Source organism: Rattus norvegicus, chromosome 14, assembly GCF_021556685.1.
Source record: "Rattus norvegicus strain SHRSP/BbbUtx chromosome 14, alternate assembly SHRSP_T2T, whole genome shotgun sequence".
NCBI lineage: Eukaryota > Metazoa > Chordata > Mammalia > Rodentia > Muridae > Rattus > Rattus norvegicus.
This window is the reverse complement of record NC_141547.1, coordinates 15,890,704-15,902,714: the sequence shown is the minus strand read 5'-3', so window position 1 is coordinate 15,902,714 and position 12,011 is coordinate 15,890,704. Positions and strand designations below refer to the sequence as shown.

Here is a 12,011-nt window from a genome sequence, read left to right as displayed (position 1 = left end):
TATGCCCAACTCTCACTAGAACACATAGAAAAGAGAAACTACTTAAGAGCAGAGCAGAGAGAGGTGGAGTGAAGTTCACTTGAGTTCTGTGCAGTTCAGCTGAGTGCAGTTGAGGTCTGTTTGGTAGGTGCAGTCAGTGTCGTTGAGTTCATGGAAATCAAGCAGCAGGTTTTTCAAGCATAACAATCCAGTCAGAAGCCGAGAGATTCCAGTTTGAGTCAGTCACCTTGAAGAAGTGTTTTGAGCCAGAACAGCTGTGTTGAACTACCCAGCAATAGTTCAGAGAGAGTTCAGAAAGGGTGAGTTTATTCAGCAGGAAGTCTGAGAGGCCCAGGTTAGCAAGTGGAGGCTGGAAGCTGAAGCCTTCAAGGTCTGGGCTTGCAGAAGATTAGATTGTATGGAGGCTAGAAGCTTCCAGGCCTAGGCCTAGGGATAGTTAGTACAGAGAAAGAAACGCTCTGGGCTCACCTCAAGCCATGTGTTCACACAGCGTGGGTATGGATCTCACCTTATCCCTTCACCTGAGGAAACAAAAGCTACATTACACTTACAGTTGAGTACCTTTTGTCTTACAGGTGTTATTACCAAGGCTATTTATAAGTCCAGCGAAGAAGATAAGAAAGAGGAAGAGGTAAAGAAAACCTTAGAACAGCATGATAATATTGTGACTCACTATAAGAATATGATCCGTGAGCAAGTAAGTACCAACAAATTGTCCTCTCCTGACTGGCAGCAACCCTGCTTGAGGGAAGGCGCTTCTTGGCATTTCAAATGGATGAGGGATACATAAAGTAAACTGCATTGTTTTCAAATGCATTTGTTTATGAAATTGGGGACTTGCTTTACCCCAGGCACTGTTCAGGATGTTATAGATTCTCCTGTTGATGTCAGGGTGAGGCAGATATCTAAATTATTGTGGTATATATGTTATACCATTTTAAGCCTAGTGCTAGAGCTAATCAAAGGTGTAGCAGCATTCACTCAGGCTGAGCTCTGAGAGGGCCTAGGAATACACTCTCCATAAGAGAGCTAAGGAAGAGCGGCAGGAGATGGCATACAGCACAGTAAGTTTGCTGTGGCTGCCATGAGCCTAGAGCAGCTTCTGGCTATGTGAAGGAGGCATTTGATGGGAAAGCCTAGGGAGGTAGGCCAGGAAGATTATTGTGATGGGTCAGTTAGGGGAGGATGTTGGTGACAGGGATGATGATAGTGACTGCCTTACATATTTGCTGGGTTCTGTGAACTCAGTGTCTTTTGTTTTAAGATTTACTTATTTATTTATTTTATGTATATGTATACTCTATCTGCATGTATAACTGCATAACAGAAGAGGGCATCAGATCCCATTACAGATGGTTGTGAGCCACCATAGGTTGCTGGGAATTGAACTCAGGACTTCTGGAAGAGCAGCCAGTGCGCTGAGCCATCCGAACCATTCAACCATCTCTACAGCCCTCAGTATCTCTTACTTCACAGCATCCCTACAAGTAGTGACTGACTATATTCTAACTATATGGGGAATCTATGCCTTAATGAATCCTGTCAGCATCTCTCGGTAACTGTTAGAATCTAAGTGTATGTGTGTTGGTGACACTGTAAAGCTCATACTGTGTGGTATGGCAGGGATAGACTTGAGGAATGTGGACACTGAAGATAAAACATGGGGGACTTGGTGATGTTTCTCTGCAGGTATTAAGGTGCAAAGAGGAGGATAAGTATGATCCCAAGATTTCTGTCTCGGGTGGTCTAGTGCCGCTTTGCTCTCATACTGCTAGTCACTGTCCTTTATGTTATATTGTGCACCTTAGGTCCTGTCACATCCTTTAAAATGTCATTCAGTTTCTTATCATGGTATATACTATGATAGAATTTTGTAAAGCATTATGTAGTATTATCTGAAAAATTAAATTACTGATATTATTAAAATCCTAGTGTCATAAAGGAAATGTAACAGATATGATGGCTCAGTGGTTAAGAGCACTGACTGCTCTTCCAGAGGTCCTGAGTTCAAATCCCAGCAAACACATGGTGGCTCACAACCATCTGTAATGAGATCTAATGCCCTCTTCTGGTGTGTCTGAAGACAGCTATGGTGTACTTATATATAATAAATATTAAATCTTTTTTTTTTTTAAAGAAAATGTACAAGTGATAATAGAATTCTTGGAGTTTGTCCTCAGCTTTTCAATGTTCAGACAAATCAATAAACAAAAATCAGTATCTGTGTTCAAAATTTGAGTCATTAAACTGCCCCAGTTATAGATTTTTAATCAATGTATTGGTCCAAGTGCAGCCGTTCTTAGCTTTGAGTATAGTATTTTTGCAATGTAGTGTGTAGCTTCCATTTGGTTCTAATAAGTACAGTTGATTTAGAAAGAGGAAACTGTTCTGATCTAATTATTGACTTATTTAAAAAATGTTAATTTTATACATTCTCACTACTTAAATCCTATCTAAACATCTAAAACTATAAAAATGTTTATATCCTTTGAATGACGTTTGAAAGTCTTTTCCAAAATTCAAGAAAAACTGTTAAATGAACATTTATCATTTAGAAAAGTAGAAATTGGGCTGGAGAGATGGCTCAGCGGTTAGTGCACTGACTGTTCTTCCAGGGGTCCTGGGTTCAATTCCCAGCAACCACATGGTGGCTCACAATCATCTGTAATGGGATCTGATGCCCTCTTCTGGTGTGTCTGAAGACACGGACAGTGTACTCGTATACATAAAATAAATAATATAAAAAACTTAAAAAAAAAAAAGTAGAAATTAACTTTCATGTTCAAAACATTTAATGTAATTTATATTATATCTACTTGATCAGGTACCGAATGAGCATTAAGAATTATGACCTTATGGCTGAAAATTCAACTCATGAGTTGTGATCTCAGCACCCACGTGACAGACCAGGCACGCAGTACACCTGTAACCCCAGCTCTGAGCAGAGCAGATTTGATAGGGCTTGTGGGCTGTCAGCCTCGCCAAGAAGCATGAGCCATAGGTTCTGGGAAAGACTGTCTCAGAGGAATAGGCAGAATGTGACAGAGGAGGACACCCTCTTTGACTTCCATGTGCACACACACAGGCACACATGTGTGCTTGAACACACATATAAACACAAATCAATATAGTTTTTAAAGTTATGATTATGAAAGCTGTACAGTAGTATGGAGAATTAGTAAGCTACCTAGATGCTCTAAGATTGTATATGAACTTGCTCTAGCAAGTTTAGAGAACATGCTAGAGCCTACTTGTGGGCCAATTTCTGTTTGCTTGTTTGTTTGTTTGTTTGTTTGTTTGTTTGTCTTTATCACTTATAATTATGTGTTATGTGTCTGTGTGGTTATGTGCACATGAATGCAGATGTCCATAAAGGACAGAGGTGTCAGAGTCTTCTGACATGCTCAAAAGATAGAACAAATTCTCCTCTGACTTGCACTCCTGTGCCCATGCACATATACTCCCACACATAAAACAAGTAAATAGTATAGCTGCACATGGATATCTTCATGTACTAAGTTTAGTAAGTAGTTGGTATATATTTCTTAAATGGGTCCGTGGCCCCAGAGTGAGTGAGGTGGGCTATGGTGCTCGACAGCCCAGCCCTGCTTGAAGCCTCCACATGATGATCAGCTGCGGACATATCCAAGACCTATTGCTTCACTGTTGATTTGGGGCATGTTGAGTGCTTTAACATACTGATCTTTTTAAGCCTCTGTATTTTATTGTGTACCTGGTGTGCGCAGTGAGAACATCTGACTTGTGTTTGTTTCACAGGACCTACAACTGGAGGAACTAAAACAGCAAGTGTCCACACTGAAATGTCAGAACGAGCAGCTGCAAACAGCAGTCACCCAGCAGGCTTCTCAGATTCAGCAGCACAAGGATCAGTACAACCTCCTCAAAGTTCAGCTCGGTGAGTGTCTGAGTCACTCTGTCCTCAGGAGCTGGCCTGCTTGTTCTCAACCGTAATCACTATGACAAATGCATGCAGGATGGATTGTAACTCAAGTAGCTAATAACAGATCATTCCGATGTAAAGTCTGTCTCCATTTTCCTGCTTGATTGGCTGATCCAGTGATTGCCGACCCTGGTAACACACTATGTTTTGATTCATTACAAGTTCCCCACATGATATATGCCATAGGCTATTTGAGATTGACTGATACAGTATATCAATTGCTTCAATTTCAGAATTGAAGTAACAGCATTCATGTCATCTATAAATGAAATAATTTTTAGAATAGATATGTAAAACTCTAGTCCCAGGTAGATAGGTAAAAATTCACATTCCCCCTTCTTGAAGAAGCGTTTTTCTCCAATGTCTTTAATTGTCTGTGGTTGTGCCTGGGCATTTGGGTACTGCTGGGTCTGGGCCTGACCTGGTAAACCCATCTTTTCTTGGTGGAGACCAGCTGTGCAGTCCTGTTCCCCACTGTGTATGAAGCACAAGGAGAGGACTCCAGCCCTCTTAGCACCATGCATGTCTTTGGTACCTGTGGCCTCCGGTCCACCAGCTCCATGGGAAAAGGATTCCCATTCTGGATGCTGGGGCTCCAATTTCCAATCCTGGACTCTCTCTGTGTGTGTGTGTGTGTGTGTGTGTGTGTGTGTGTGTGTGTGTGTGTGTGTGGTGCTGTATAGTAAGCCACACTACCAGTCCACGTGTTGCAGCAAGCGTCATCTTGCAAGCTTTGTGATGATAATGCCAGGTACTCAAGAGTAAGAAGTTTATTTCTGTGAGGGTGACTAATGTTTTCAGAAACAAATCTTTCTTTATGACAATAATTTTTTGGTTAGTTAACCCATGTGGATAGCTGTTCCTCTGGAGAGCTTTTTAAATGGATAAGTCAGAATTGGAATTAAAGCTACTGTAATTTGTAGTCGTAATCACCAAACCATACCGTTTAATCAGGACCCTTGAAGCGATCGGCACCCACTACAATGGGGAGTGCCCTGCCAGTTTCCCAGTTAAGGAGACATTCTCTGTGGTCTTAGGTGGTCTTGTACTGTGGTCTTCTAGTTCCAGTGTTGAAAAGCTTGACTTGAGCCAGCCTTCCCCATGATGTTATGTTTAACAGGGAAAGACAATCACCATCAAGGTTCTCACAGTGACGGGGCTCAGGTAAATGGCATTCAGCCAGAGGAAATCAGTCGGCTGAGGGAAGAGATAGAAGAATTAAGAAGTCATCAGGTGCTCTTACAGAGCCAGCTAGCTGAAAAGGACACTGTGATTGAAAATTTGGTAAGTAAAGGTTAAAAAAGAACTGTAAACAAGTGATCAATCATACCTGTTTGTTCTTCTGGGTTTCCTTATTTGTTTTCTTTTTTTAAGATTTATTTACTTTATGTTTGTGAGTACACTGTAGCTGTCTTCAGACACACCAGAAGGCACCAGATCCCATTACAGATGGTTGTGAGCCACCAAGTGGGTGCTGGGAATTGAACTCAGGACCTCTAGTAGAACGGTCATTGCTCTTAACCACTGAGCCACTACTCCAGCCCCTTGGTGTTTTGTTTTAAGACAGGGTCTTACAGTGTAGCTCTGGCTGGTCTGGAACTCATTATGTAGATGAGCCTGGCCTTGAACTCAAAGTTTCTAAGAGCTGAATTGAAAGTTATGTACCACCATAGCCAGCCCTATTCTTGTTTTTATGACAGGCTCAACAATCTCACGGTGATCTTGAATTCCTGATCCTCTTGCCTTTCCCTTCTGAGTGCTGGGATCACAGATATGTGCCCTCATGCCTGGCATGATGCTTCTAAACCCATCATGTAGACATTGCTAGTCTCGAGCTCACAGAGCTCCGCCTGCCTCTGCCTCCTGGATGCTGGGATTGAGAATAAGTCCTCTGCACCAGCTGGTTTTGTTTTTCCTCTTGAGATAGGGTTTCTCTATGTAGCCCTGGTTTTCCTGGAACTTACTATGTAGACTAGGCTGGATCTGCCACTTCTGCTGGAATTAAAGACTTGAGCCACCACACTCAGCTTGGTTTTTATTTTATTTTATTTTATTTTTTAAGATTTATTTATTTTATGTGAGTATGCTGTCTTCAGACACACCAGAAGAGGGCATCGGATCCCATTACAGATGGTTGTGAGCCACCATGTGGTTGCTGGGAATTGAACTCAGGACCTCTGGGAGAGCAGTCGGTGCTCTTAACCAAGGAACCATCTCTCCAGCCCTGGTTTTTATTTTTTATTTATTTTAAATAAATATGGGGTTATTTCTTTTAAAAATAGTGATGGTGTGGTTTTAGAGACATTTGTGGTTTCGTTTTTGTTTTTGTTTTGTTTTGTTTTGTTTGCAGTTAGTGTGTGTATATTGTGCAGACATGAGCACTCAAGCCACAGAGTGTAGGCGAAAGGACAGTTTTTAGGAGTTGATTTTCTCCTTTGACTGTGTGAGTCTCAGGAATCAATATCCCATGGGCAGGCCTGATGGCTGGCACCTTTACACGAGCAGTCTCTCACTTAGCATAGGGTACAAACTCATATATGTTTAAATTTCATGGCTACTCACTTGGCACAAGTGTAACTTCTGAGGCTGTGGAGAGCGGTAGACAGTCAGCGCTCTGCTGAAATAGACTCACGTATAAAAATTAAAGTCTTTATTTGAAATCCTGGGTGAGCTTCTAAGGTCCGGCTGTGAGTGTGAACCTCTGCTTTGACTCCCTTTCTTCCAGGTTTAATTTCAGTTTATTTCTGTGCTAATTGTAGAGATCTTCACAAGTGTCTGGCATGAGTGAACAGGCTTCAGCAACGTGTTCACCCAGAGATGCCGAGCAAGTTGCAGAGTTAAAACAGGTAATGTCCAGCTTGAGCCCAGTTCTGCTTTGTCTTGTTTCTGTTCCAATAGAGTAACAGCCCCCTGCCATTGTATTGCTGTAGAATGCCACTGTCAGGAACAATAAGATTTGGTATTTAAGACAAGCTTTGAAAAATCTAGAAGCTTTTACTTGGTAGCAATGTTTTGTCTTTCATTGGTTTGTTTTAGTGTTTTTACATTTATTCGTGTATTTATCTCATGCTATAAATGTGTGTGTGTGTGCGCACAGCTGTGTTGTAAAGACCACATCTGGAAGTCAGAGTGCAGCTGCAGGGGTTGGGCCTCTCCCTCTACTGTGTGCATCCTAAGAGTGAATTCAGGTAGTCTCCCACTGCGCCATCTCATAGCCCAGCTTCTTGTTTCCAAGCTTCCTTCTTTCTCTCACTTCTCCATCATCCTTCCTTCTTCTGTGTTATAAAGGTGTGTACGTTTATTAGAAAAGACATAGGCTGCGCTGCTGTTTGAGCTAGAGTCCCCTGCAGTGAGCAGCCTCCCTCACAGACACAGCTGTCTGAGGCATGCCCACACTGTGCCTGTGTCACCAGTGTCCTTGCATCTTAAATCTACAGACATTTCTTTATTCTTACATTACACGCTCCAGGGTTTTGTGTGTAGGTAGGAGGTTTTGGTTTTGTTCCTGTTTTGAGTTATGTAGCCCTGGCTGTTCTATAGCTTATTATGAAGCCCAAACTGGCCTCAGAACTTAAGAGATCCTCTTGCCTTTGCCTCCCAAGTGCTGGCATTAAAGGTATAAACCACTGTGCCTGGCAATATAAAAGTTTTTTTTAAATGACGGCATTACCTAGCAACATAGGAGTTTATGTATTATATTACATACTGCAAAATGCTGTGTGGGTCTACCCACTCTCATGGGTCATTGGCCAGACGGTCCACAAGGGCAGTGGGAGCAGAACCAACAAGGGACGTGTGTTTGGAAGCCTAGGAGTACCTCTGGTGAATGACACACCGGGAACAACTATCAGGAGCCGGATAAGCCTTGCTTTGGGTGATTCAAGGGTAATAAAGTTTTGGGGGATGGATAGTAGGAACATCCAGGATGGGCAGAGGTCATTGGCTGGGGGTTCAGAGTACCTGAAATGCCTCGTTAGCATGGGGAAGCATCTCAGGAATCTCAGGTGCTGGCTGAACAGGTTGTTATCAGAGAAAGGAAGATGATCCTGTAATCTAATTGAGGCTATGTGTATTCCTAAGATAGGAATAGCATATGTGGGGGCTTAGAATTCCCCAGACAAGGTCAGAGAAGGAAAAGCCCCGCTAATGAAAGGAGTCTTTCATATTGTGCCAAGCTCAGAGGCTAACCAGTCAGGGTAGACTTTGACCTTAATTAGCAGAGTTTTCCCACACTGTGTAGGAACAGGGGAGATGACTCAGTAGGTAAAAATGCTTGCTTACACAAGCATGAGAGCTTGAACTTGAATCCCCAGCACCCACGTAAGAGAAAGGCAGCCATGTTGTTACATGCCTGGCAGCTGGATCCTGGGGATGGCTCTCCAGCCAGTCTAGCTAAAACAGTGAGCTCCAGGATCAGTGAGGGGCTGTCTCAGAAGTAAAGTGGAGAGCAAGAGGAGGATGACCAGTGGCAATGACTGGCCTCCACACAGGCCCCAAGACAGTGTTACCACCCACCCACGCATATATACATCACAAACACACACACACACACACACACACTGAAAATAGACAAGAGCAAAGATGATCCACACTGTCACTCTCCGCATACTTGTGTTGATAATTGGCAGTAGGAAGTAATGAGAGAAAAGACATATATGTACACAACAGATGTTTGAATCATTGTGTCCCTTACCACCAGTCATATCCCCAGGCATTGCCTGAGGGGTAAGGAGCATCACTGGGGAGAGTTATGTTTTAATTGCTTTTCTGTCACTGTATTTGGTGGGAAATGGGGATAAGCATCAGAATGTGCAGCGATGTAAAACTAGTGGCCTCTTCCTTGTCCTCCCGGGAGCACTGCTGCAGCCATGCTCTATAGCCCTTGACCTTGAGCTGTCCTGCTTCAAGTTGCAAACACCAAGCTTGTAGGCTTGAGCCAGGAGTAGTGAAATGTGAGATTTGGCATGGATCTGATGGCTCTCTCATAAATAAGACTTTGGACCAGCCCTTAAGCTTAACCCCCATTACATGTAAACATAGCTAATGGCACCAGAAAGCCACAGCTTCCTTGTAACTCAGGTGTCAGCTTTGCTCTCTCTGTGGTCAGCCCTCAGGTCTCCCAAGTGGGTTTTCAGTCACCAGTGTGCTCTCCAGACTCATTTTCTCTATTTTCTTGTCCTCGTGCCTCCTTGCCTGGCTACTCCTTTCTTCCCCTGTTATCCTATCCCTTTAGGATGTTTTCTGTGGGAGGGGGAGGACATATAGGCTCTCAAGAGACAACAGGGGTGGATATGTGTGATTCATTCTCCATCTTGATAAATTCTACAACTTGGATGTGACTGAGTTTTAAAGATAGTGTCAAGAAAGGATTCTCCCTTGTAAATGGACATTTCCTTAATGAAACCGTGCTATTCCCACCCCAACTCTACTGTTGTTTTTAGGAATTGTCAGCATTAAAGTCCCAGTTATGTTCACAGTCTCTGGAGATCACTAGACTCCAGACAGAGAACAGTGAGCTGCAACAGAGAGCAGAGACCTTGGTGAGTCACCCTGTCTTCCTCTCCAACGCTGACTGTTCTCTTTACATCCACCGTTCCCTTTACAAAGCTGATGGCTTCCCCACTGTGTAAACTTGTCAACATCCATGCATCCAACCATCACACAGGAGAGCCCTCCTCAGATACCTCATCTCTGTCCCTGGTGTCCGCCGCATGGTCACTAACAAAAGGTGGTGCAGACCCCTCATGGTTTCCCCATAACATACTTTCTTGTATTTTGCAATCTAGGTAGGCTGAAATTTTCAAAATTTCATTTTTCCTTACTCATTTGTAAATTTCTCTCTCCTCTTATACTTTCCAGTAAACACAGAGAGGAGGGAGACTGCACTGTGGTACTTAATGTAGGAATCTCAGCTACAGAAGGGATTCAGGTTGTGCATGTAACCATGCTGAGTGGGTGATAACTGTGAGGTAGAGCCCATGGTAACACAGATACACAGACCAGCCCACTGGCCGGTCAGTTGTCTGTGCTCTCTTGAGATAACAGAGCACAGTTCTGACGGTCTCCACTGCTCTATAACAGGGAGTCTCCCCTAATCCCCAACCTGCTTCCCATTTCTGTCTGTGACGTCATCATACATTCTCTCCACGTGTGCACACAAAACTAAAACATCCTTTATAACACTTCTCTTTTCTTTATGAATCCTTTTCTGAATTCCCTTTGATGTTCATATTCCTATCAGTAGTTTCTTTGAAGTAGCTTAAGCCTCATCTGATACTCACACAAAACTACACTCATTGTCTTGCTCCAAGGACACTGTCACAACCTGAGGAGGTGCTGTGTCAGTCCCTACTCTGGTGTTTTATGGAGAAAGGGTGGGGATTGAAAACTTTCAATTCGTAGAACACTTAAGCTACTTATTCACCAAGTGAAGGCATTGGGCTGGTTTAAAGCCTGAGGTGACAGTGTTGGCCTTACCACAGGAACTTAGAAGGCAGTGTTGAGTCCCTGCCATTGGTGTCTACTCTTTTGGCCTGCCTTGTGCCTTGCCTCCCTGTGTGCCGATGATGTTTAATGCCACTCTATGGTGGGACAGCTCTTCTGTCAGCACGTTTTGTCGTTTTCACATAAATACATGAGTTTATTTTTTTTTCTTTTTTTTTTTTTCCTTTCTTTTTTTCGGAGCTGAGGACCAAACCCAGGGCCTTGCGCTTCAAGGCAAGCGCTCTACCACTGAGCTAAATCCCCAACCCCCTATTTTCTTTTATTTGAAATAAAACTTTAGCATGGCAAGAAGGTACACATACTTATAAAGTTTGTGTCATTTGTAACTTCCAAGAGACTTTTCAAATTTCTGTTTTCAGGCAAAGTCAGTTCCTGTAGAAGGAGAGAGTGAGCTTGTGACAGCCGCAAAAACTACGGATGTAGAGGGAAGGCTGTCCGCCCTGCTGCAGGAGACCAAAGAGTTAAAGGTTGGTTTTGGTAAAAACTGCTGTTTATTAGACCTGATGTGACCTCAAGTCCAAAGCATTTGACCTTGTGTCACTGAGTCTTCAGCTCCTCCTTATGAAGGAAGCTGGGAGCTAGGGTGGTTTGTTGGGTTTTTCCCAAGACAGGGTTTCTCTTACTGTCCTGGCTGTCTTGGAGCTCACCCTGTAGACCAGGCTGGCCTCAAAGTCACAGGAACCCACCTGCGTCTGCCTCCAGGGTGCTGCAATTAAAAGTGTGTGGCACCATGCCCAGCACATATTCTTACCAATATCAGTATTTAAGGGTAACAAATTTGGCTAATACAAAACCACATATAGCCAGGCAGGCAGAGGTGAGACCATGAGTCTCCAGCCAGCCAAGGACATATGATGATACTATCACAAAAGACAAAATAGAATGTAAACTTCCACAGGGCTGAAGAGTATTGTGACAACATGTCAGAATACGTACCATGAAGAATCGAGTGACATTCATAAGTAAATCATGAAGAAAAGTTTGGAAAAGGAAAATGATATGTAGTTAGGCTTTTTGGGTTGTGTTTAAATGATGTCTGTTGTAGTTTTGTTTGAAACTGTTCATTTACTTCTCGGAATGAGATGGAGTTTTCCCCTTGAGTTTCGAGTTGGGTTCTGACACTTCCTTCTTGTGCACGGAGTTATCTTCAGGGTTGGGGCAGGGGGCTGAGTGCAGCTAAGCTTTGCACTTCTCTCTGTTCTTCACTGTGGCTTTCTTTCCTAGTAGGCTGACAGTGCTGGTGTTCCTGGGTGTGCATGCGCCTCACGTGCCCAGTTCCCGCCAAGCACCTCAGACTCAACAGTGTCACATGTTAGTTACCGTCACAGCTCTGTAAGCAAGAGCCTGACGGAGGACTCTGAGGAGCAGAGGGTTGTTTTGGATTACAGTCCGGGTGACATAGTCCCTAGTGCTGGGAAGACATGGTGTTTGTCAGAAGCAGCTCACAGCTGTGTGTGGTGGCCAAGGTGGGCAAATCAAGAAATGACTGCATAGCCAGACCAGAAACAGAATCGCCTTCAAGACTACTATGACTAGTGGCTACATC

The 12,011-nt window shown here is 43.4% G+C and overlaps 1 protein-coding gene and 1 non-coding gene across 5 annotated transcripts in view; both read left to right on the top strand.

The window, feature by feature from the left end:
• The window catches only part of Uso1 (USO1 vesicle transport factor), a 65,356-nt gene that overhangs the window by 51,552 nt on the left and 1,793 nt on the right, over window positions 1-12,011 (top strand). For all 4 annotated transcript variants that reach the window (XM_087584170.1, XM_087584169.1, XM_087584168.1 and 1 more), the window contains 6 exon segments: window positions 576-697; window positions 3,778-3,916; window positions 5,082-5,245; window positions 6,721-6,807; window positions 9,403-9,501; window positions 10,825-10,932. In XM_087584170.1, the coding sequence (XP_087440296.1) occupies window positions 576-697; window positions 3,778-3,916; window positions 5,082-5,245; window positions 6,721-6,807; window positions 9,403-9,501; window positions 10,825-10,932 (719 nt within the window).
• LOC148001247 (small nucleolar RNA SNORA57) lies at window positions 4,393-4,532 on the top strand. Its single transcript, XR_015637755.1, has one exon. It is a non-coding gene; the product is annotated as a small nucleolar RNA SNORA57 (small nucleolar RNA).